General features: G+C 43.8%; 1 protein-coding gene across 4 annotated transcripts in view; it reads right to left on the bottom strand.

Annotated features, from left to right (window-relative positions):
* The window catches only part of LOC122945248 (glucose-1-phosphate thymidylyltransferase-like), a 341472-nt gene that overhangs the window by 190784 nt on the left and 124963 nt on the right, over positions 1-25725 (bottom strand). For all 4 annotated transcript variants that reach the window (XR_006391102.1, XM_044304264.1, XM_044304266.1 and 1 more), the window contains exons 3-4: positions 17996-18085; positions 624-703 (exon numbers count right to left, since the gene is read on the bottom strand). Coding sequence is in view for 3 of the 4 variants with exons in the window: in XM_044304264.1 (XP_044160199.1) it covers positions 624-703; positions 17996-18085 (170 nt within the window). In the remaining variant the exon portion in view is untranslated. The remainder of the gene's footprint in view (positions 1-623; positions 704-17995; positions 18086-25725) is intronic.

Below are 25725 nucleotides of genomic sequence, written 5' to 3'. Positions count from 1 at the left end.
AGGATAGTTCATCAATATCAGATCGGCGGGGGTCTGACGCCCAGAACCCCTGCCGATCAGCTGTTTGAAGAGAAAGCAGCTCTGTTTACCTGCTTGCTGCAACAATTGCAGTGGTGAGCAGGTGTAATTACAAGTATGGCGTCCTCTTTCACTTTTATGGGACAGCTCTGGCCTATGCACTTGAACAGAAAAAAACATTCCACAGAAGTGAATAGGGATGCCATACTTGTAATTACACCCGCTCACTACTGCAATAGGTGCGGTGAGCAGGTAAACCGAGCAGAGAAGGAAGCACTTATGTGAGTGCTGCCTTCTCTTGAAACAGCTGATCAGCAGGGGTGTCGGTATTCGGACCCCTGCCGATCCGATATTGATGATCTATCCCTCCACCACAAGGTTGATTGAACTCTGTAGTTCTGGAGCCAAAGCTACAATCAAACAGCTGATCAGCTAGTATCCTAGCATAGGCCATCATTTAGAAAAAAAATGGAAACTCCTTCAAAGGTGAAATTACTGGCATCCGTAACATGTTGTTTATACAGTTTTTAACATTATTCACTAGTAACCATAGTCAGAGAAAATTTCAGAAACTGTACCATTACAATATTGTAAAGCATACATACCCTCCAATAACTATTATGCTGTCATCTATTTGAAATGTTTCAATAATTAGTTGGAGGCAAGACACAGCACCTAGACGATTCTAAAATAAAACAGATAAAGTGAAAGATAGACAAAAGAAAACAATATATTATTGTAAGTATTATGTTATTATCATTTTACTCCACTGTGAATACAGGGTTGGGACTAGAATTGGACCGGAAGGGTTTTTAAGGTTTGTTTTAGACTAGATTTTCCTCACGCTCACTAATTTTTTTGGGGTGCATCTCACAATGTCTTTCAGTCATTTAAAGGGGTTGTGCAGCCAGTATCCTCAAGATAGGTCATCAATATCTGATTGTGTGGATTCGACCCCCGGCATAACCAGCGATCGGCTGTTTCAAAAGGAGGCAGTGCTCATACGAGCACTGCTTCTTCATCTCACAGTGGTGGTGCAATGTAATTACAAATGCTTGTCCCATTCAAGCAAGGAAGAAAGTAGCGCTCGCACAAGCGTCGCTACTTCTTCAAACAGCTGATCATCAGAGGTGCCAAGAGCTGGATCCCAACAGATATTGCACAACCCTTTAAATCAATTTTCTATAGATTAAAAAAAACAATTGAACAAGAAATACCCATACACCTTATCTGAACCTTACAGGAACTTGATGATTTTGGTCTGAACAGCCAACTCTCCTGGAGGAGGATTTCAGGGAAAGAAGGATCAAATATGTTGGATTATTTGTTTGTAATGGAGATAAGCTGTTGCCAGAGAGAAACATTTGTCAGGTAGTTATTTAACCGCCTCCGGACAGCCTAACGCAGATGTGCGGTCCGGAGGCGGCATCGCTGCGCAGACTGACGCATATACGCATCATCTCGCGAGATGACGCGCTATGCCCGCCAGCGCAGGTGCAGTTCGGGCCGGCATTTCGTTAAGGAGTAATTTGTCATCAGCTTGCCAGCCAATGATCGCGGCTGGCAAGCTGATGATTTTTAAAAAATCCAATCAGAGTGCCAGATAGCAGATCATATTAGTAAATATGATCTGTTATATGGCTGCCTGCTCCTCTGCTGGTTCTTTTCGTCGGTTGGATCCAGCAGAGGAGCAGGCTACACAGTGAGTACACCAACACTACACACTTAACCCCAGATCACCCCCCTGAACCCCAATTAACCCTTTGATCGCCCCTGTCAATCACTAGCGAAAGGAAAAAAGTGATCAATGCAAACTGTCACTTTTTTTTTTCACTGGTATTGACCGTTAGGTTTTAGGTATAGTTTAGGCCCCTTGGTTAGGTAGTTAAGGGATCAGTTAGCGCCCAGCCCACCGCACCGCAGTCCGTTATTCGCTGAATAGCGTATCGCTAATCAGCATTTGTACTTTTATAGTATCTGGAAGTGATCAAAACTGATCACGGTCAGATCTATAATTGTATTAGTGTCACTTTAGTTCTCCCTCCACCCAAAACGCAGTGTTTGCCTGATCAGGCCTGATCGGTCGCCCACACGTGCGTTCGCCCACACCCGCCCCACCGCAGTGACACGTGATCGCTGCACATTCACTTTACACGCACTGCGGCGATAAAAAAATCAGTTTTGATATTTTTTATCAACCGCAGCGGCCTCCGGTACTTCGCTAGCCTCCCCTTTGTAAGACAGGCTTGCTTTTTTTTCTTGGGTAGTCTCAGGTAATACCCCTAAATTTAGTTGCCCACATGTCAAACAGGGGGTATTCTTCTGAAGAGGCCTACAGGCTTCTGACCCAGTCGGATGAGGAATGGGAACCCTCATCTGATGAATCTAGCGGGTCAGAATACGAACCTGTAGAAAGCAGTGGCTCTCTGACCCAAAGTACGGACGAGGAGGCTGAGGTCCCTGATAGCACCAGGCGTACCCGGCCCCGTGTCGCTAGACCACAGGTTGCGCAGGATCCGCTTCAAGAGCAGCAGAGTGGGGCTGGTGCTGTCGGTTTACATGGTGAGGCATACACCAGCAGCCCAGCCCTCCCTGGACCTAGTACCAGCACTGCCGTACAACCTGGTGAAGTGGCGAGCACCAGAAGGGCAGTTGAAGCTGGTACGGTGACACGAGCAGTAGTGACCCCGTCGCAGCCACTACAAAGACAGGCCCGTAGAGCCCCTAGAATCCCAGAGGTGCTGGCAAACCCTGATTGGCAGTCCCCAACTTCAGCCGCACCTGTAGTTTTCCCTTTCACTGCCCAGTCTGGAGTTCGGGTTGAGACAGCTCAGATCGGTTCGGCCCTGGGATTTTTTTAGCTGTTCTTGACTGCGGAGCTCTTAGACATAGTTGTGGCCGAAACAAACAGGTATGCCACACAATTTATAACCGCCAACCCGGGAAGCTTTTATGCACAGCCTTTCCGGTGGAAACCAGTCCAAGTTTCCAAAATTAAAACTTTTCTGGGCCTCCTCCTCAACATGGGTCTAACTAAAAAGCATGAATTGCGGTCATATTGGTCCACGAACCCAATTCATCACATGCCCATGTTCTCTGCTGCTATGTCCAGGGCACGTTTTGAGGCCATCCTGCGTTTCCTGCACTTTAGTGATAACAGCACCTCCCGTCCCAGAGGCCACCCTGCTTTTGACCGGCTCCACAAAATTCGGCCCCCCATAGACCATTTCAACCTTGCAGATTTGTATACCCCAGAGCAAAACATCTGCGTAGACGAGTCCCTGATACATTTTACCCGGCGCCTTGGCTTCAAACAATACATTCCAAGCAAGCGCGCCCGGTATGGGGTCAAATTGTATAAGCTCTGTGAAAGGGCCACAAATTTTGGATCTATGAGGGAAAAGATCAGACCCTGGAGCCGGTCGGTTGCCCTGACTACCTGGGGAGCAGTGGGAAGACTTGGTGTCATCCTTATTCGGCAAGGGGTACCATCTTTATGTGGACAATTTTTACACAAGTGTGGCCCTCTTTAGGCATTTGTTTCTAGAACGTATTGGCGCCTGTGGTACCGCGCGAACTAGTCGCGCGGGCTTCCCCCAACGGCTCGTTAGCACCCGTCTTGCAAGGGGGCAGAGGGCCGCACTGTGTAACGAAGAACTGCTCGCGGTGAAATGGAGAGACAAGCGTGACGTTTACATGCTCTCCTCCATTCACGCAGACACGACAATACAAATTGAGCGAGCAACCCGTGTCATTGAAAAGCCCCTCTCAGTCCACGACTATAACCTTCACATGGGAGGGGTGAACTTCAATGACCAGATGTTGTCTCCGTATTTAGTTTCCCGCAGAACCAGACGCTGGTATAAGAAGGTGTCTGTATATTTAATTCAATTGGCTCTGTATAATAGTTTTGTTCTCTACAGTAAGGCTGGGAGAACTGGATCCTTCCTCAAATTTCAGGAAGAGATCATCGAGAACCTCCTGTACCCAGGAGGTTCCGTGGCCCCATCCACCAGTGTAGTTAGCCGTCTACACGAGCGACATTTCCCCAATGTCGTTCCTGGTACCTCAACCCAACCGTCACCCCGAAAAAGATGTTGTGTCTGTAGCAGGAGTGGAATAAGGCGCGACACCCGCTATTTCTGTCCTGACTGTCCTGACCACCCTGCCCTATGCTTTGGAGAGTGTTTCCGGAAGTATCACTCACAGGTACACTATTAGCATAGGGATCATCTCACCAGGACAGGCAAACAGGGCTATTAGGGCCCATTCACTCACACAGCTGCTGCAAACCTCTCCTTTCACCTGGGACAAAGTGCATAACACACTTCGCCACATCTTTGGGCGATTTGCGCTTTGCACATTGACCCATGGGGAAGGAGAGGTTTGTTCTATAAAGGTAAAAAAGAAAAAAGCACCAGTATGCAAAAAGGTTAATGTTCAGTTAAAAAAGTTAAAGTTTATATATTCTGTTCCAAAGTTAATAAAATTATTGTGTTGCGGCCTGTTTTTTTTTTTTACCTTCCAGGTGGACCAACCGATCGACTAGCTGCAGCACTAATGTGCATTCTGACAGAAGCATTGCGCTGCTGTCAGATTACACGCAAGTCGGTGTATGCGGCGCTGCAAGACGAGATTTCTCCTCTGCAGTAACAGATACGTTTGCCAAGGCATACGAGCTGAGGAGGAGGCGGCGTTCCTATGCTTTGGCAAACACTTTGTATGTAAAAAATAAATAAAAAAATCCCGGCAATGATTTATTCATCCACATCGATTGATGTGAATGGAGAAATCTGGTTTGCCAGGGCATACGAGCTAAGTGGGTATGGATGTTGGGCGGAGCTCCTATGTCCTGGCAGACGCCTTTCCCCTCCTTTTTTTTTTTTGGGTAGAGATTTTTTCATCCACATTGATCGATGCAAATGAAGAAATCTGTGCCGTTCATTTTTTTCTTTCAGCCCAGAGGCTGAACGGAAAAAAATAATCTCATTACCTGTATGCTCAATATAAGGAGAATAGTAGAAACTCCTAATGCTGGCCATACATGTAATGATTGCGGAGACCCTCAAATGCCAGGGCAGTACAAACACCCCACAACTGACCCCATTTTGGAAAGAAGACACCCCAAGGTATTTGCTGAGGGGCATATTGAGTCCATGAAAGTTTTAAATTTTTGTCCTAAGTTAGCGGAAAGTGAGACTTTGTGAGAAAAAACTAAAAAAAATCAATTTCCGCTAACTTATTCCAAAAAAAATAAATTTCTATAAACTCGCCAGGCCCCTCATTGAATACCTTGGGGTGTCTTCTTTCCAAAGTGGGGTCACATGTGGGGTATTTATACTGCCCTGGCTTTTTAGAGGCCCGAAAGTGTGAGAAGAAGTCTGGGATCCAAATGTCTAAAAATGCCCTCCTAAAAGGAATTTGGGCACCTTTGCGCATCTAGGCTGCAAAAAAGTGTCACACATCTGGTATCGCCGTACTCAGGAGAAGTTGGGGAATGTGTTTTGGGGTGTCATTTTATATATACCCATGCTGGGTGAGATAAATATCTTAGTCAAATGCCAACTTTGTATAAAAAAAATTGAAAAGTTGTCTTTTGCCAAGATATTTCTCTCACCCAGCATGGTTATATGTAAAATGACACCCCAAAACACATTCCCCAACTTCTCCTGAGTACGGCGATACCAGATGTGTGACACTTTTTTGCAGCCTAGGTGGGCAAAGGGACCCACATTCCAAAGTGCACCTTTTGGATTTCACCGGTCATTTTTTACAGATTTTGATTGCAAACTACTTCTCACACATATGGGCCCCTAAATTGCCAGGGCAGTATAACTACGCCACAAGTGACCCCATTTTGGAAAGAAGACACCCCAAGGTATTCTGTGAGGGGCATGGCGAGTTCCTAGAATTTTTTATTTTTTGTCGCAAGTTAGTGGAATATGAGACTTTGTAAGAAAAAATAAATAAAAAAAATCATAATTTTCCGCTAACTTGTGACAAAAAATAAAAAGTTCTATGAGCTCACTATGCCCATTAGGGAATACCTTAGGGTGTCTACTTTCCGAAATGGGGTCATATGTGGGGGTTTTCTACTGTTTGGGCATTGTAGAACCTCAGGAAACATGACAGGTGCTCAGAAAGTCAGAGCTGCTTCAAAAAGCAGAAATTCAAATTTTTGTACCATAGTGTGTAAACGCTATAACTTTTACCCAAACCATTTTTTTTTTTTTTGCCAAAACATATTTTTTTTATCAGACATGTAGAACAATAAATTTGGCGAAAAATTTATATATGGATGTCGTTTTTTTTTTTGCAAAATTTTACAGCTGAAAGTGAAAAATGTCATTTTTTTGCAAAAAAATCGCTACATTTTGATTAATAACAAAAAAAGTAAAAATGTCAGCAGCAATAAAATACCACCAAATGAAAGCTCTATTAGTGAGAAGAAAAGGAGGTAAAATTCATTTGGGTGGTAAGTTGCATGACCGAGCGATAAACTGTGAAAGTAGTGTAGTGCAGAAGTGTAAAAAGTGGCCTGGTCATTAAGGGGGTTTTAGCTAGCGGGGTTGAAGTGGTTAAATACACCATGTAAACATTCAGAGTGCAAGTGGAAAAAGTATGTGAACCCTTGGATTTAATAACTGGTTGAACCTTCTTTGGCAGCAATAACTTCAACCAAACGTTTCCTATAGTTGCAGATTAGACGTGCACAATGGTCAGGAGTAATTCTTGACCATTCCTCTTTACAGAACTGTTTCAGTTCAGCAATATTCTTGGGATGTCTGGTGTGAATCGCTTTCTTGAGGTCATGTCATAGCATCTCAATCGGGTTGAGGTCAGGACTCTGATTGGGCCACTCCAGAAGGCATATTTTCTTGTTTAAGCCATTCTGTTGTTGATTTACTTCTATGATTTGGGTCGTTGTCCTGTTGCAACGCCCATGTTCTGTTGAGCATCAGCTGGTGGACAGATGGCCTTAAGTTCTCCTGCAAAATGTTTTGATAAATTTGCGAATTCATTTTTCCTTTGATGATAGCAATCCGTCCAGGCCCTGACGCAGCAAAGCAGCCCCAAACCATGATGCCCCCACAACCATACTTCACAGTTGGGATGAGGTTTTCATTTTGGTGTGCTGTGCCTCTTTTTCCCCACACATAGTGTTGTGTGTTTCTTCCAAACAACTCAACTTTGGTTTCATCTGTCCACAGAATATTTTGCCAGTACTGCTGTGGAACATCCAGGTGCTCTTGTGCAAACTGTAAACATGCAGCAATGTTTTTCTTGGACAGCAGTGGCTTTCTCTGTGGTATCCTCCCATGAAATCCATTATTGTTTAGTGTTTTACGTATCGTAGATTCGCTAACAGGGATGTTAGCATATGCCAGAGACTTTTGTAAGTCTTTAGCTGACACTCTAGGATTCTTCTTCACCTCATTGAGCAGTCTGCGCTGTGCTCTTGCAGTCATTTTTACAGGACGGCCACTCCTAGGGAGAGTAGCAGCAGTGCTGAACTTTCTCCATTTATAGACAATTTGTCTTACCGTAGACTGATGAACAGCAAGGCTTTTGGAGATACTTTTATAACCCTTTCCAGCTTTATGCAAGTCAACAATTATTAATCGTAGGTCTTCTGAGAGCTCTTTTGTGCGAGGCATCATTCACATCAGGCAATGTTTCTTGTGAAAAGCAAACCCAGAACTGGTGTTTGTTTTTTAAAGGGCAGGGCAGCTGTAACCAACACCTCCAATCTCATCTCATTGATTGTACACCAGTAGGCTGACACCTCACTCCAATTAGCTCTTGGAGATGTCATTAGTCTAGGGGTTCACATACTTTTCCCACCTGCACTGTGAATGTTTACATTGTGTGTGCAATAAAAACATGGTAACATTTCATTTTTTTTGTGTGTTATTAGTTTAAGCAGACTGTGATTGTCTATTGTTGTGACTTAGATGAAGATCAGATCACATTTTATGATCAATTTGTGCAGAAATCCATATCATTCCAAAGGGTTCACATACTTTTTCTTGCAACTGTGTGTATATATATATATATATATATATATATATATTCCTGTGTGCATTTATTTAGCGTTTGAACTTGTTAATGATTCATATATACTATGCAATATTGATGTATTATAACCAAATATTGTTAATGTATCTTTATACTGTATGTATCTCACTGAGAGGATATATTCTAGGGAATATAGAGAGCGTTTAAATTGAATAGGGTCTATTCAGAGGAGCTGTTGTTATTTCAAACATCATTACTCAATAACTGAGACAGTTAAGGTACACAAACCAGGGGAAAAGTTAAAAGATTATGGTTCTCTTATTTGACCATAAATAAGATGGCATGTTAATTGTCAAGCTGGATCCGTGATGTCTGGGAAAGTGATTCTAAAGTGTCAAAGAATAACCCCTTCTAATTGATTTAAGGTGGAGAAGGTCAAAGTTTAAGTGGTGTAATAAAGCAATATATATGTGTTAATTCTTAAAATATTTAAAATTGTTATGTGATACAACAGTGCCATCAAGTGGTAGATGGGCAGAAGTTTCTAAGGAATGCCAATTAAATGACATCATCCTCATGCTTAACATACGTCACACCCACCTTATCTAATTGGAAATCCCTAATCCAAGAGGGGATGGGCATAGATAAGGATTAGAATATCTGATCCAGTTTTGGAAGCCAGGGGAGATTCATTCATCAGCATCACTTCACATGTCAGGAACCTACCACAGGACGGGACAGATCTAAATCTTGGAAAGCTGGGTCCCTTCTAAAAGCTCTTTATCCCAAAGCCAGGGGTAATGTATAATTTATTTCATTTGCAGTAATTATAAATCGGCATATAGTTGAGACCCCATTATTAGTGGGTCAATAGTGTTAAAACAAAAATTTTATGGGAAATTTTAATGAACATGCACATCATTAGAATTCCTATAATATTGCTATCAGAGTGGGATCTCTGATCGGATTATATTATCCGCAGTTAGGCCAACGGGCGTATTTATAAGGTGTCTCTTACTGCCATATTCTTTGATTGAGCATAAGGGATTTTCCACAGATTCATTTCTATAGTTTTTTTTTTGCTGTTGCATTATAATATTTTGAATTAAGTGAGCCCGGCGTAAACGGTGGAGCACCATCTTGTGGTCAATTTTGATATTATCATTGTATTCATTTGTATGCCATTTTTACTGCATGTATTTAAAATAAATTATATTTTATATAATTAATTGCACCCTGTTTCATTAGCTGCACAAATTAACTTTAGATCTCATCAATAAAAGAACTGGCGTTCATATGTCCGCCAATAAAAATTTTCATATTTCATAAAAATATAAAATCATAATTTTTATGATTTCATATCTTATATGAAATAAATACCCGACAAAACGCTATTTACCCAAGAAGGGATCCTCTTCTCCTGTACCAAGGGAGCCTCTCCCCCCTCTATTGGCCTCCGCAGAGTCTCCAATCAAGCCTGGAAGTCCAAGAGGGCCTCAAACATCACCAAAATAATCAGCGAGGACCACGCCAAAGGCCCAAAGACAAGCTAGAAGAGTCGCCGTAATGGCTAAATTATCAGTATAGTAAATGCTGACTCTATCCTTCACAAGAACTTCGGGGGTGTGGGAAGGTTTACTCTACTTTTTTCCTCAGAAAAAAGGCAATTGGTTAGTTTATCCTTACGCCACACCATGCTACTGGGGGTCCATGTTCCAGAACCATTGGGGTAGGAGGTTTTATTTGCTTTTGTTGATAGTTTGTGAGCAGCAGAGAGGTATGTGAGCAGCAAGTATTCAACTGGAAGGTAGCAATGTGCGGGGGAAGAGAAGGGAGAAGAGAAGAACTTAGTCAGGGATATATACATAGTTTCGATTTTCCCATATCCCAGAACCATGGTTACCCAGGTTTAGTGTACAAGCAGCATGTGACATACTGTTCCATATTCAATGGTAATGCTTTCATTTACCAATTTACCAACATGAGAATAGTGTCCTGGAATGTCAAAGGTCTGCAATCACTGGCCAAAAGATCTATTGTACTTAGGCACCTCAAGAGACTCCGAAGGGGACTTCTACCACCTGGGCAGGCAATTGGTAGGACATGTATTTGGGGCATCTGCTCAGAATCATAAAGGGAGGACCATCATACTATTTCACAAACGCTTCACTTTTTCTATCATTGACGTCTCCTCTGACCCCGTGGAGGGATGGCGGACACATATAAAATTTCAACACAAATGAGAGAGGTGGAGCATTTACAATATATATGGCCCTAATGGAGAAAACGCTGCCTTTTTTCACTCTTTGGAGGCTAGACTCCTTACAGATGATGTGCAGCACAAGATAGTTGGGGGTAATATGAACCCCACATGCCAGGCAGATCCAGGAATAAACACCTGTCCTCATTGATCGGCTCCTCTCACCTGCAGGATGCATGGTGACAGGGAATACACGCATTTCTCGCATGCGCATTCTAGCTGGTCAAGCATTGATTATCTCTTCATACATACTTCAGTAGCCAACAGGATTCTAGAAACATCTATTCACGATTTGGTTGATTCAGACCATGCCCATTTCCATTAATATGCTGGATTCTCAGATATTCTATGGTGCTTCCCAGTAAACATGGCAGAAGACAAGTCATTCTGTGATCTCCTTAGAGGGTGGTGGCTTAGAGGGTGTTGGGCTACGACCAAGTTAGTAATAAGGGGGAAATTGATATCCTACATTTCCTCAATAAGGGTCCATTCACATGTCCGCAAGTGTTTTGAGGTCCGCAAATTGCGGATCCGCAAAACACGGACACCAGCCATGTGCATAGGACATGTTCTAATTTTTTGTGGGGCCGCGGAACGGAAGTGCTGATGCGGACAGCACACAGTGTGCTGTCCGCATCTTTTGCGGCTCCATTAAAAATTAATGGGTCCTTTATGTAAATAACTAGGTACTATGTATAAGCCTTGGTGGTTTCATCATGCATATAAAACAATAAAAATTGTTAATAATAAAAAAAAATAAAATTGGTCCGCATCCATTACACAAAATTGGGGAATGGATGCGGACCCATTATGCGGACATGTGAATGGACCCTAAAGCGCACAGCTTACCAGAAATATGAGGTGGCTAGTGGTGAATTGAGACAGGCTTACACCCACTTCCTCCAGGACCCCACAACAGAGAAAAGGGATAGATGGGTGGCAGCGTTTCAAGACGTCCTCTTTGGAGGAGAAATTGCTACATTTTGGCAATAAGTCAGGTAAACTTCTAGCGAGTTTGGACAAGGGCAGGTGCCCACCTACACATATCCAAACACTTAGGTCATCTGAGGGTACCTTGATATCTGACCCTCGTGAGATCAAAGACATTTTTCAGACATTTTTGTATTCCACTAATACGACCTCACAAGATGGCACGTCTTCTCAACGAAATATCCTTATCATCAGTTTCTCCAGAAGATTTACTGGAGGAGTTGAATAAGCCAATTACCAAAGCAGAAATTAAAATGGCCATAAGTAATCTATATAACTCAAAGGCCCCTGGCCCTGATGGCTACTCTGGGGAATTCTATAAGATTCTAATGGACTCCATCACACCAATGCTAGAATATTTCAATACTATTTTGACTACTGGGAAGTGCCTCAAAAATAGCATATATCAAACTGCTCCCTAAGCCAGGCAAAGATGTGCTTGATCCTCAGTCATATAGACCCATCTTCCCTGATAGATCAGGATATAAAGCTGAGCTCTAAACTAATGGCGGATTGCCTAGCACTTTTTTTTCCCACTTTAATAGGTTTAGCGCAGGTGGGGTTTGTTAAAAGCCAACAGCAGTCACTAATATCAGAAGACAGGACCCATCTAGCCCCTCAACCGGGAGAGCACCCCACAATAGTGGCCCTGGAAGCGGAAAAAGGAATTTGACAATGTCAAATAGTCCTGGGTTGGGGAGGAAATGGACGAGATGGGCATTGTGGGAACCTTTAGATCATTCCTGACAGCTCAATATACTTCCCCGATGGCTCGCATTTACGCGTCAGGTTTTATATCGACCACTTTCCCATTAACCAGAGGCACCCGACAGGGGTGCCCGTTTCAACCCTATTATTTAACATAGCTATAGAGCCCTTGGCCCGCTATTTAGAGGCTTCGACTTTGTATAAGGGAATAAAGATGGGCTCTCAGGAAGTTAAGGTCACCCTCTTTGCAGAATATGTCCTATTATTTTTTAGTGACCCTCCAAGAGATCTTCAGAGGACTTTACAGTGCATTTCTGACTTTGAACTTCCCTTACGGTACTGCATTAATAACGGCAAAAGTGAAATTTTACAATTAGGGAGGCAGGTACTGCTCGGTTTTTGGGAAACTCTGGGTACAGGGATGAAACCTTCAAAATACCATATCACATATTTGGGTAAAAAGATAGGGAAAACTCCTTTTAGTATTTACTCTCTAAACTACCTTTTCAGAGGATCAAGCAGGAGCTCTCCACATGGCACAACCTCCCCCTCTTCTTTCTGGGGCGGTGTCACATGACAAAAATGATGTTGTTCTCAAGATTGATATACGAGCTAAAAACTATCCCATTATTTTTAAAACACAAGGACATTCAGAAGCTTAACAGTGATTTTACACGCTTTATCTGGTCGGGAAGACGTCCACGCATTGCTTTACAGAAACTCATGCACACCAAATCGGTGGGGGCATAAACTTCCCAAATATCAGGGGATACAACATAGCATACCTGGCAAGGAGCTGGGTTTACCTTGGAACTTGGTATATCTACCAAGGAGGCAGTGCAAAACTCGCTGGATGACATAATTAACTGGTCGGGATTTCGCCACTCCATATGCTCCCTATACCTGGCTCTTAGGGACTATTTGATATCCGTACATACCTCCTCCATACTTCAACATGGGTCCAGGTTTCTACAAGGCCCTGACATAATCGACCGCATCTTGCAGGGTTGGGAACAGATAAGAAAACACGTGACCTTGGAGAGTCCGATTTTAAGTGTTTAGCCCTATTTTACTACCGTTCCAATCCACAATATGACAAAACGAATCAACTAAGTAAAGAGAAATGACATTCAATCATTACTTTAAGATATGAAGGTCAGCAATCCATAACATTTCCAGAAACTTGAAAGTATCCTGCACTGAAGTCATGAAAACCATCAAACGGTATGATGAAACTGTCTTTCATGACCACCTCAGGAAAGGAAGACCAGGAGTTGCCTCTGATGCAGAGGATAGGTTTATCAGAGTTACCAGTATCAGTACCTTCAATTAGAGCCTACATACAGATTTACAGAAATCAAATACCAGACACATCTCAACATCAACTGTTCAGAGGAGACTGTGAGAAATAGTCCTTTATAGTCAAAATGCTGCACAAAAGTACTAAACTAATGGGAAAGATGGAAAAGATAATTGCTTGGGCCAAGTAACATAGCATTCTGCAGCAACAGGTTATTCCATATGGTGTATGCTTAGTGGGACCATCATTTGTTTTTTTCACAGGACAATGACATCAATGTCCAAGCTATTTAATGACATGGGGGGTCAATTATTATGCAGAAATACACCTATATTAGGTGTATTTCTGGCGCAGATTGTGGCACAAGTTGAGCCCACTATATACTTCTCCTGGAGCCTAATGGCTACTGGTAGGTGCTATATAAGCAGACTCAGTTTTATACTGACTTTAAAACCAGCCTCCAGGGCATACTAGCTGGTCAGGTGTGCATGACTGCTTGGAGATCGCCACGCCTCCAATAAATCCCCCATATTTTTTCTTTGTAGTATATATTGGAGGGGTGGCGATCTCCAAGCAGTCATGTACACCTGACCAGCTAGTATGCCCTGGAGGCTGGTTTTAAAGTCAGTATAAAACTGAGTCTGCTTATATAGCACCTACCAGTAGCCATTAGGCTCTAGGAGAAGTATATAGTGGGCTCAGCATGCATCTTGGTACTTGCATCCCTGGATCCGATGAAAGAAGTAATGGCACCGGACGGGGTTAAAAGCAGATTGTGCTTGGCGTGCATGCTGTACCTGCGCTCCCTGGACTTTGTGTGGCTGTCATGGCCCATAAAAGGTAGGAACTAGTGTTAGGGACCACTCATTAAGGCGACCTTGACGTGGTGAGTGACTTATATTGTCAGGACTGGTGAAAGGTCTTCTTTAACCACTTCAACCCCGCTAGCTAAAACCCCCATCATGAGCAGGCCACTTTTTACACTACGGCACTACACTACTTTCACCGCTTATCGCTCGGTCATACAACTTACCACCCAAATGAATTTTACCTCCTTTTCTTCTCACTAATAGAGCTTTCATTTGGTGGTATTTTATTGCTGCTGAAATTTTAACTTTTTTTGTTATTAATCGAAATTTAACGATTTTTTTGCAAAGAAATGACATTTTTCACTTTCAGCTGTAAAAGTTTGCAAAAAAAACGACATCTATATATACATTTTTCGCCAAATTTATTGTTCTACATGTCTTTGAAAAAAAAAAATGTTTGGGCAAAAAAATAATAATTGTTTGGGTAAAAGTTATAGCGTTTACAAACTAAGGTACAAAAATGTGAATTTCCGCTTTTTGAAGCAGCTCTGACTTTCTGAGCACCTGTCATGTTTCCTGAGGTTCTACAGTAGAAAAATCCCACAAATGACCCCATTTCGGAAAGTAGACACCCTAAGGTATTCGCTGATGGGCATAGTGAGTTCATAGAACTTTTTATTTTTTGTCACAAGTTAGCGGAAAATGATGATTTTTATTTTATTTATTTTTTTCTTACAAAGTCTCATATTCCACTAACTTGCGACAAAAAATAAAAAATTCTAGGAACTCGCCGTGCCCCTCATGGAATACCTTGGGGTGTCTTCTTTCCAAAATGGGGTCACTTGTGGCGTAGTTATACTGCCCTGGCAATTTAGGGGCCCAAATGTGTGAGAAGTACCTTGCAATCAAAATGTGTAAAAAATGGCCTGCGAAATCCGAAAGGTGCACTTTGGAATATGTGCCCCTTTGCCCACCTTGGCTGCAAAAAAGTGTCACACACCTGGTATCGCCATACTCAGGAGAAGTTGGGGAATGTGTTTTGGGGTATCATTTTACATATACCCATGCTGGGTGAGAGAAATATCTTGGCAAAAGACAACTTTTCCCATTTTTTTATACAAAGTTGGCATGTGACCAAGATATTTTTCTCACCCAACATGGGTATATGTAAAATGACACCCCAAAACACATTCCCCAACTTCTCCTGAGTACGGCGATACCAGATGTGTGACACTTTTTTGCAGCCTAGATGCGCAAAGGTGCCCAAATTCCTTTTAGGAGGGCATTTTTAGAAATTTGGATCCCAGACTTCTTCTCACACTTTCGGGCCTCTAAAAAGTCAGGGCAGTATAAATACCCCACATGTGACCCCACTTTGGAAAGAAGACACCCCAAGGTATTCAATGAGGGGCCTGGCGAGTTCATAGAATTTTATTTTATTTTTTTGCATAAGTTAGCGGAAATTGATTTTTTTTTGTTTTTTTCTCACAAAGTCTCACTTTCCGCTAACTTAGGACAAAAATTTCAATCTTTCATGGACTCAATATGCCCCTCACGGAATACCTTGGGGTGTCTTCTTTCCGAAATGGGGTCACATGTGGGGTATTTATACTGCCCTGGCTTTTTAGGGGCCCTAAAGCGTGAGAAGAAGTCTGGAATATAAATGTCTAAAAATGTTACGCATTTGGATTCCGTGAGGGGTATGGTGAGTTCATGTGAGATTTTATTTTTTGACACAAGTTAGTGGAATATGAGAATTTGTAAGAAAAAACAAACAAAAAAATATATATATTTCCGCTAACTTGGGCCAAAAAAATGTCTGAATGGAGCCTTACAGGGGGGGTGATCAATGACAGGGGGGTAATCAATGACAGGGGGGTGATCACCCATATACACTCCCTGATCACCCCCTGTCATTGATCACCCCCCTGGTAAGGCTCCATTCAGACGTCCGTATGATTTTTACGGATCCATGGATCGGATCCATGGATACATGGATTGGATCCGCAAAACACATGCGGACGTCTGAATGGAGCCTTACAGGGGGGTGATCAATGACAGGGGGTGATCAGGGAGTGTATATGGGTGATCACCCCTCTGTCATTGATCACCCCACTGTAAGGCTCCATTCAGACGTCCGTATGATTTTTACGGATCCATGGATACATGGACCGGATCCGCAAAACACATGCGAACGTCTGAATGGAGCCTTACAGGGGGGGTGATCAATGACAGGGGGTGATCAGGGAGTGTATATGGGTGATCACCCCCCTGTCATTGATCACCCCACTGTAAGGCTCCATTCAGACGTCCGTATGATTTTTACGGATCCATGGATACATGGATCGTATCCGCAAAACACATGCGGACGTCTGAATGGAGCCTTACAGGGGGGTGATCAATGACAGGGGGTGATCAGGGAGTGTATATGGGTGATCACCCCCCTGTAAGGCTCCATTCAGACGTCCGTATGATTTTTACGGATCCATGGATCGGATCCGCAAAACACATGCGGACGTCTGAATGGAGCCTTACAGGGGGGTGATCAATGACAGGGGGTGATCACGGAGTGTATATGGGTGATCACCCCTCTGTCATTGATCACCCCCCTGTAAGGCTCCATTCAGACGTCCGCATGTGTTTTGCGGATCCGATCCATGTATCCATGGATCCGTAAAAATCATACGGACGTCTGAATGGAGCCTTACAGGGGGGTGATCAGGGAGTGTATATGGGTGATCACCCCCCTGTCATTGATCAGCCCCCTGTAAGGCTGCCTTTCAGACGTCCGAATGATTTTTACAGATCCATGGATACATGGATCGGATCCGCAAAACACATGCGGACGTCTGAATGGAGCCTTACAGGGGGGTGATCAATGACAGGGGGTGATCAGGGAATCTATATGGGTGATCACCCGCCTGTCATTGATCACCCTCCTGTAAGGCTCCGTTCAGACGTCCGTATGTGTTTTGCGGATCCGATCCATGTATCCGTGGATCCGTAAAAATCATACGAACGTCTGAACGGAGCTGACAGGGGGGTGATCAGGGAGTTTATATGGGGTGATCAGGGGTTCATAAGGGGTTAATAAGTGACGGGGGGGGGGGGGGGTGTAGTGTAGTGTGGTGTTTGGTGCGACTTTACTGAGCTACCTGTGTCCTCTGGTGGTCGATCCTAACAAAAGGGACCACCAGAGGACCAGGTAGCAGGTATATTAGACGCTGTTATCAAAACAGCGTCTAATATACCTGTTAGGGGTTAAAAAAATCAGATCTCCAGCCTGCCAGCGAACGATCGCCGCTGGTAGGCTGGAGATCCACTCTCTTACCTTCCGTTCCTGTGCGCGCGCGTTCACAGAAAATCTCGGGTGTCGCGGGAGGACGCGTATATGCGTCCACCCAGAAGAGCAGGGCCACCGGCAGGACGCAATCCTGCGTACGGCGGTCCTGTAGCGGTTAAGCCCTGCCTGAGGATCCAAGCTGCCATAGCAACTGATTGGAAACCTGTAATTGTGGCATGGGAGGTCAGACTGGTGGACAGAGGGAGCACCTTCCCTCTGACTAACCTGTCAGTTGCTGTAGTTGCTACTGACCCTGGCACCCACCTTGTATGGGGCAGACTCAGCTTGTGAGCTGGTTCCAAAAAAAACTTTTATATGTATGATGGCTATATCAGTCTTACAGCGCAAAGTTGTTAGTCGACATTGAATGTGTCTGCACGTTTACCTCTGTATTAAAAAATGAGAAATAAACCATGAAGATTAGTAAGTGTCTGCAAGACTACTCTGACCTGACTGAATCTTCATTATTTTATTTGCAAGGTGTGTTTTTATATTGTATTATATTATTATGTTTTCCCTTTTTATGATTTTGCATTCTACTAACATACCTCATTTGTAGATGTCCCATCACTAATTACTGTTACAAAGGGGTAATTCTTTGCCCATTCTTCAAATTTACTATAGTACAGGTCATTGGTCTAAAAGAAGAAACAGAAAAAAAACAGGCAGCATTAGAAAAAAAGACAATTATCCCCCATATTTGGAGACAATAATATTCTTAAACATATACAGTACAGACCAAAAGTTTGGACACACCTTCTCATTCAAAGAGTTTTCTTTATTTTCATGACTATGAAAATTGTAGATTCACACTGAAGGCATCAAAACTATGAATTAACACGTTATATACATAACAAAAAAGTGTGAAACAACTGAAAATATGTCATATTCTAGGTTCTTCAAAGCAGCCACCTTTTGCTTTACTTACTGCTTTGCACACTCTTGGCATTCTCTTGATGAGCTTCAAGAGGTAGTCACCTGAAATGGCTTTCACTTCACAGGTGTGTCCTGTCAAGTTTAATAAGTGGGATTTCTTGCCTTATAAATGGGGTTGGGACCATCAGTTGCGTTGTGGAGAAGTCAGGTGGATACACAGCTGAAAGTCCTACTGAATAGACTGTTAGAATTTGTATTATGGCAAGAAAAAAGCAGCTAAGTAAAGAAAAATGAGTGGCCATCATTACTTTAACCCCTTAAGGACCGAGGACGTACCGGTACGCCCTATTTCCCGAGTCCTTAAGGACCGAGGATGTACCGGTACGTCCTGACTTAAAATCTGAATTCCGGCGCCGCAGGGGTTAATCGAAACGGGATTTCGGCTGAAATCATTCAGCCGGCATCCCGTAACAACGCAGGGGGGGGGTCATTGGACCCCCCCGTATCGGCGATCGCAGAAAACCGCAGGTCAATTCAGACCTGCGGTTTTCTGCGTTTCCGGTCCATTCGGGTGTCCTGTGACCCGATGAACCGGAAAAAGACTGCGATCGGTGGCGTAATTTTACACCACCAATCGCAGTCCGAGGATTTGCAGAGGCGGAGCTGGCCCTGGTGCTGAACGCCGCTGTCCAGGGTGCTGATTGGTGCAGGGGAGAGAGGCGCGAGATTCAAACTTCCTGCGCTCCTCTCTCCCCTCCTCTTCCTGTCCAGCACCCTGACCGTGCAGCATCGTCCAGCACCAGCTCCTGTGTCCCCCTAAATCGGCATCCATCACCCTCCTGCACCCATCGCCACCCAGGTAGGTTAGGGTCAGTGAGGGAGAGGCACCTTTAGGCAGGGATAGAAGGGAAAAGTTAGAAAGAAAAAAAAAAAAAAAAAAGCACATTTATTCCAAACTTTTTTTTTTCAACTTTCAGACCCCAGACCCCCCCTGCCACTTGCCCCCCCCCCCCGCATCCCCCCCACCACCAGCCCCCCCCCCACCCACCAACCCCCTCCCCCCACCACCAGACCCTTCCCCCACCACTTTTTTTTTTCTGCGTGCGCTGACTGGCCGGCACTTTTTAGCGTCCGTCCACTGTTAGCGCATCGCCCGCCCCACCACCCCACCGACCGCTGATCAGCATTGAACCGCTGATCAGCAAGTTTGAACTTTTTTTTTTTTTTTTCTAACACTTGCCCATTTTTTTTGCCTGGACTTTTTAGTACGTGAACACCCGTGCCCCCACACACACGCACATAGAATAAAGGTTTACACGCACGCACATACACACGCACACACACACACCCATGGCCCGCCGGGTGTTCTCGGCCGAGGAGGCATATGCCCAGATTGCCTCCGACTCTGAGAGCCCCAGTGAGGATGAGGATGACCCCACGTTCCTTTTGTCATCCGCATCCTCCTCATCATCATCGGATGACGATGAGCCACCAAGGCAGCGGAGACGCCGCCAGGCGGAGCCAGGGGCCACACATGCTAGGGATCCTGTGGCCCACCCTAGTACGAGCCGCCCTGGGGTTCGTACTGGTTTCCCGGCCCACCAAATAAGTTCACCGGAGCCCCCTGCCGATGAACTTAGCTGGTGTCCCCCAGTGGACTTTGAGCCTGAGATTCCGGATTTCGCTGGCAATCCTGGAATCCAGATTCCCACAGTGGGGTTTACTGAAATATACTTTTTTAGTTTTTTTTTCAGTAACCCACTGGTGAATTTGATGGTGGAGCAGACGAATCTGTACGCCCAACAGTTCGTCGCTCAAAACCCAGGCTCAGTTTTGGCTAGACCCGGTGGCTGGACGCCGGTCAGTGCAGCCGAGATGAGGACATTTTGGGGCCTCGTGCTGCATATGGGTCTAGTCCAAAAACCCAGTGTCAGGCAATACTGGAGTGGGGACGTCCTGTACCAGACCCCACTGTACAGTATGGTCATGACACGTCACCGGTTTGAGGCCATCCGGAAATGTCTGCATTATTCCGATAATGCAGCATGTCCACCCCGAGGTGATCCTGCCTATGACCGGCTGTACAAGATACGGCCGGTCATCGATCACTTTGGGGCCACATTTCAGCAGGCCTACGTACCTGGAAGGGAGGTCGCGGTTGATGAGTCTCTCGTTGCGTTCAAGGGGAGACTCAGTTTCCGCCAATACATTCCCACAAAGCGGGCGAGGTATGGCGTGAAGCTATACAAAATTTGTGAGAGTACCTCAGGGTACACTTACAAATTTCGTGTGTACGAGGGGCGAGATTCCCGGATTCAACCACCAGAATGTCCCCCCACTCTGGGTGTTACCGGGAAACTCGTGTGGGACCTTATGTACCCACTGCTGGATAAGGGTTACCACTTGTACGTGGACAACTTTTATACCAGCATTCCCTTGTTCAGGTCCCTTGCCGCCAGATCCACGTTCGCTTGTGGGACCGTGCGGAAAAATCAACGTGGCCTCCCTGCCTACCCCCTCCAGGTACCTATCCCCAGGGGTGAGACCCGTGCACTTACCAGTGGAAACCTGTTGCTGGTCAGGTATAAGGACAAGAGGGATGTCCTTATGCTGTCCACAATCCACGGTAACAGCACCACCCCAGTCCCTGTGCGAGGTACCGCGGCAACGGTCCTCAAGCCCGATTGTATCGTCGACTACAATCGGTATATGGGAGGAGTTGATCTCTCTGATCAAGTCCTCACGCCATATAACGCCATGCGCAAAACCCGGGCATGGTACAAAAAAGTTGCGGTCTACATGGTGCAGGTTGCCATGTACAACTCTTTTGTACTATCCCGAAGCGCTGGCAGCACAGGGAAATTCCTCCAATTCTATGAGGCAGTCCTCAAAGACCTGATCTTTTCGGACCGGGAAAGAGCAGGCCGGAGTACCTCGGGAACTGGAGGCGCCCGGATCGTCCCTGGCCAACACTTTCCAGGTGTGGTCCCCCATACTGGAAAGAAGGGACGAACCCAAAAAAAGTGCAGAGTGTGTCACAAGAGGGGGATACGGAAGGACACCACAACTCAATGTGACACGTGCCCCGATCATCCGGGCCTCTGCATTATCGATTGCTTCAGGGAGTATCACACTTCCATGGAGTACTAAATTTTTATAATCCCCAACAGTTCACTAGAGAACATAAAACACTATGGCTCTCAGACTTTGGAGACACGAAAACAATTTTTCTTTCCCCAAAAAATATTAGTTTTAGTGCAGGCATCCTCAAACTGCGGCCCTCCAGATGTTGTAAAACTATAACTCCCAGCATGCTCAGACAACCTACAGCCATCATCAGGGCATGGTGGGAATTGTAGTTTTACAACATCTGGAGGGCCGCAGTTTTAGGATGCCTGCTTAGTGTCTCCAAAGTCTGAGAGCCATACATATTGGGCATCGTCGCGTGCGTAAAAGTCGTCGCTATAAAAATAACTTTTTACCAAACGCCTCGGATGAACGGTGTTAAAAATATAAAATAAAAACGGTGCCAAAACACCTATTTTTGGGCAAAATTTAAATTTAAATCCATTTTGCCGGTAATAAAGCAAGGGTTAACAGCCAAACAAAACTAAACATTTATTGCCCCAATTCTGTAGTTTGCAGAAACACCCCATATGTGGTCGTAAATGGCTATATAGCCGCACGGCAGGGCATAGAACGAAGGGAACTCCATACGGTTTCTGGAAGGCAGATTTTGATGGACAGTTTTTTTTTTTTTACACCATGTCCCATTAGAAGCCCCCCCTGATGTAGCCTAGACTAGAAACTCCAAAAAAGTGACCCCATCTAAGAAACTACACCCCTCAAGGTATTCAAAAGTTACGTTACAAACTATGTTAACCCTTTAGGTGTTCCACAAAACTAAATAGCGAATGTAGAAACAATTTTAGAATTTAATTTTTTTGTTACATTGCCTCAAAAAAGAGTAATATAGAGCAACCAAAAATCTAATTTACCCCAAAAATTGTCCCAAAACAACAACCACCTTATCCCGTAGTTTCCTAGATGGGGTCACTTTTATGGAGTTTCTACTCTAGGGGTGCATCAGGGGGCTTGAAAGGGTACATGGTGTAAATAAACCAGTCCAGCAAAATCTGCCTTCCAAAAACCGTATGGCGTTCCCCTTCTTCTATGTCCTGCCGTTTAGCCAAACAGGAGTTTACGACCACATTTGGGGTGTTTTTGCAAACTACAGAATCAGGGCAACCCATTTTGAGTTTTGTTTGGCAGTTAACCCTTGTTTTACTCCTGGAAAAAACTGATTATATTGGAAAATTTTCCAAAAAATAGAAATTTCTAAATTGTTTCTCCATCTGCCATTAACTCTTGTGGAACAGCTAAAGGGTTAACAAAGTTTGTAAACCCAGTTTTGAATACCTTGAGGGGTGTACTTTCTTAGATGGAGTCACTTTTTTGAAATTTCTATTCTAGGGGTGCAACAGGGGGCTTCAAATGGGACATGGTATAAACAAAACCAGTCCTGCAAAATCTGCCTTCCAAAACTCATATGGTGTTCCCCTCCTTCTATGTGCTACCGTTCGGCCAAACAGTAGTTTACGACCACATATGGGGTGTTTTTGCAAACTACAGAATCAGGGCAACCCATTTTGAGTGTTGTTTGGCAGTTAACCCTTGTTTTACTCCTGGAAAAAATTGATTATATTGGAAAATTTTCCAAAAAATTGAAATTTCTAAATTGTTTCTCCATCTGCCATTAACTCTTGTGGAACACCTAAAGGCTTAACAAAGTTTGTAAACCCAGTTTTGAATACCTTGAGGGGTGTACTTTCTTAGATGGAGTCACTTTTTTGAAATTTCTATTCTAGGGGTGCAACAGGGGGCTTCAAATGGGACATGGTATAAACAAAACCAGTCCTGCAAAATCTGCCTTCCAAAACCCATATGGTGTTCCCCTCCTTCTATGTGCTACCGTTCGGCCAAACAGTAGTTTACGACCACATATGGGGTGTTTCTGCAAACTACAGAATCAGGGCAACCCATTTTGAGTGTTGTTTGGCAGTTAACCCTTGTTTTACTCCTGGAAAAAATAGATTATATTGGAAAATTTTCCAAAAAATAGAAATTTCAAAATTGTTTCTCCATCTGCCATCAACTCTTGTGGAAGACCTAAAGGGTTAATAAAGTTTGAAAAAACAGTTTTGAATACCTTGAGGGGTGTAGTTTCTAGAATGGGGTCATTTTTGGGAGGTTTCTATTATCTAAGCCTCACAATATGACTGCAAACCTGAACTGGTCCATAAAAAGTGGGATTTTGAAGATTTCTCAAAAATTTCAAAATTTGCTTCTAAACTTCTAAGCCTTGTAACATCCCCAAAAAATAAAATATCATTCCCAAAATGCTACAAACATGAAGTAGACATATGGGGAATGTAAAGTCATCACAATTTTTGGGGGTATTACTATGTATTACAGAAGTAGAGAAACTGAAACTTAGAAATTTGCTAATTTTTCAAAATTTTTGGTAAAAAATGTATTTTTTTATGCAAAAAAATTAACTTTTTTGACCCAATTTTAGCAGTGTCATGAAGTACAATATGTGACAAAAAAACAATCTCAGAACGGCCTGGGTAAGTCGAAGCGTTTTAAAGTTATGAGCACTTAAAGTGACACTGGTCAGGTTTGCAAAAAATGGCCTGGTCCTGAAGGTGAAAATGAGCCTGGTCCTTAAGGGGTTAATAAATGAAGGTCAGTCAGTCCAAAAAATTGGGAAAACTTTGAAAGTGTCCCCAAGTGCAGACACAAAAACCATCAAGCGCTACAAATAAAACTGGCTCACATGCGGACCGGCCAAGGAAAGGAAGACCAAGAGTCAACTCTTCTGCGGAGGATAAGTTCATCCGAGTCACCAGCCTCAGAAATCGCAGGTTAACAGCAGCTCAGATTAGAGACCAGGTCAATGCCACACAGAGTTCTAGCAGCAGACACATCTCTAGAACAACTCTTAAGAGGAGACAGTGTGAATCAGGCCTTCATGGTAGAATATCTGCTAGGAAACCACTGCTAAGGACAGGCAACAAGCAGAAGAGACTTGTTTGGGCTAAAGAACACAAGGAATGGACATTAGACCAGTTGGAAATCTGTGCTTTGGTCTGATGAGTCCAAATTTGAGATCTTTGGTTCCAACCACCGTGTCTATGTGTGACGCAGAAAAGGTGACCGGATGGACTCTACATGCCTGGTTCCCACCTTGAAGCATGGAGGAGGAGGTGTGATGGTGTGGGGGTGCTTTGCTGGTGACACTGTTGGGGATTTATTCAAAATTGAAGGCATACTGAACCAGCATGGCTACCACAGCATCTTACAGCGGCATGCTATTCCATCTGGTTTGCGTTTAGTTGGACCATCATTTATTTTTCAACAGGACAATGACCCCAAACACACCTCCAGGCTGTGTAAGGGCTATTTGACCATGAAGGAGAGTGATGGGGTGCTGCGCCAGATGACCTGGCCTCCACAGTCACAGGACCTGAACCCAATCAAGATGGTTTGGGGTGAGCTGGACCACAGAGTGAAGGCAAAAGGGCCAACAAGTTCTAAGCATCTCTGGGAACTCCTTCAAGACTGTTGGAAGACCATTTCAGGTGACTACCTCTTGAAGCTCATCAAGAGAATGCCAAGAGTGTGCAAAGCAGTAATCAAAGCAAAAGGTGGCTACTTTGAAGAACCTAGAATATGACATATTTTTAGTTGTTTCACACTTTTTTGTTATGTATATAATTCCACATGTGTTAATTCATAGTTTTGATGCCTTCAGTGTGAATCTACAATTTTCATAGTCATGAAAATAAAGAAAACTCTTTGAATGAGAAGGTGTGTCCAAACTTTTGGTCTGTACTGTATTAAAAATGCATAAATATATAGTATGATTCTGATTGGTTGAGTGAAATGCTATGGGGAGTTCTGGCTCTCCTCAAAAGGACTATGTAGCTTTTTTATTTATTTATTTATGTTTTAATAATTTACAACCCAATCTGGGATACTGTGGAGAAATTCAAGATCATCTGCTCCCTGCTGCTAAATTCCAATTCCCTGCCTCTCTTCACTGGTCTTCCAGTTCCATCTGTCTTTCTTTTTTTAAAACTCGTTTTATTGAAGTTTAACAAGAAAGGCATGTTACATCAGCACAAGTAAAGAAGTAGCAGATCCAGGGTAAATCCCACGCAGGGGACATAGTGAAAGCACAGCAGTACAGGACAGTATTGCATTAGATCCGATACAGCAAGGAGATGTACAAGTCAGATATCATCTAGAGACCGCGAGGTAGATGAGACAATTGCCTCAATACACATGGACATAATACTACACATCAGCAACTGAATACATACAAGCATTATGCACA

Source organism: Bufo gargarizans, chromosome 8, assembly GCF_014858855.1.
Source record: "Bufo gargarizans isolate SCDJY-AF-19 chromosome 8, ASM1485885v1, whole genome shotgun sequence".
In the NCBI taxonomy this organism is placed as follows: Eukaryota; Metazoa; Chordata; class Amphibia; order Anura; family Bufonidae; genus Bufo; species Bufo gargarizans.
Note: the sequence above shows the minus strand (reverse complement) of the source record. Positions and strands in the feature narration are given on the sequence as shown.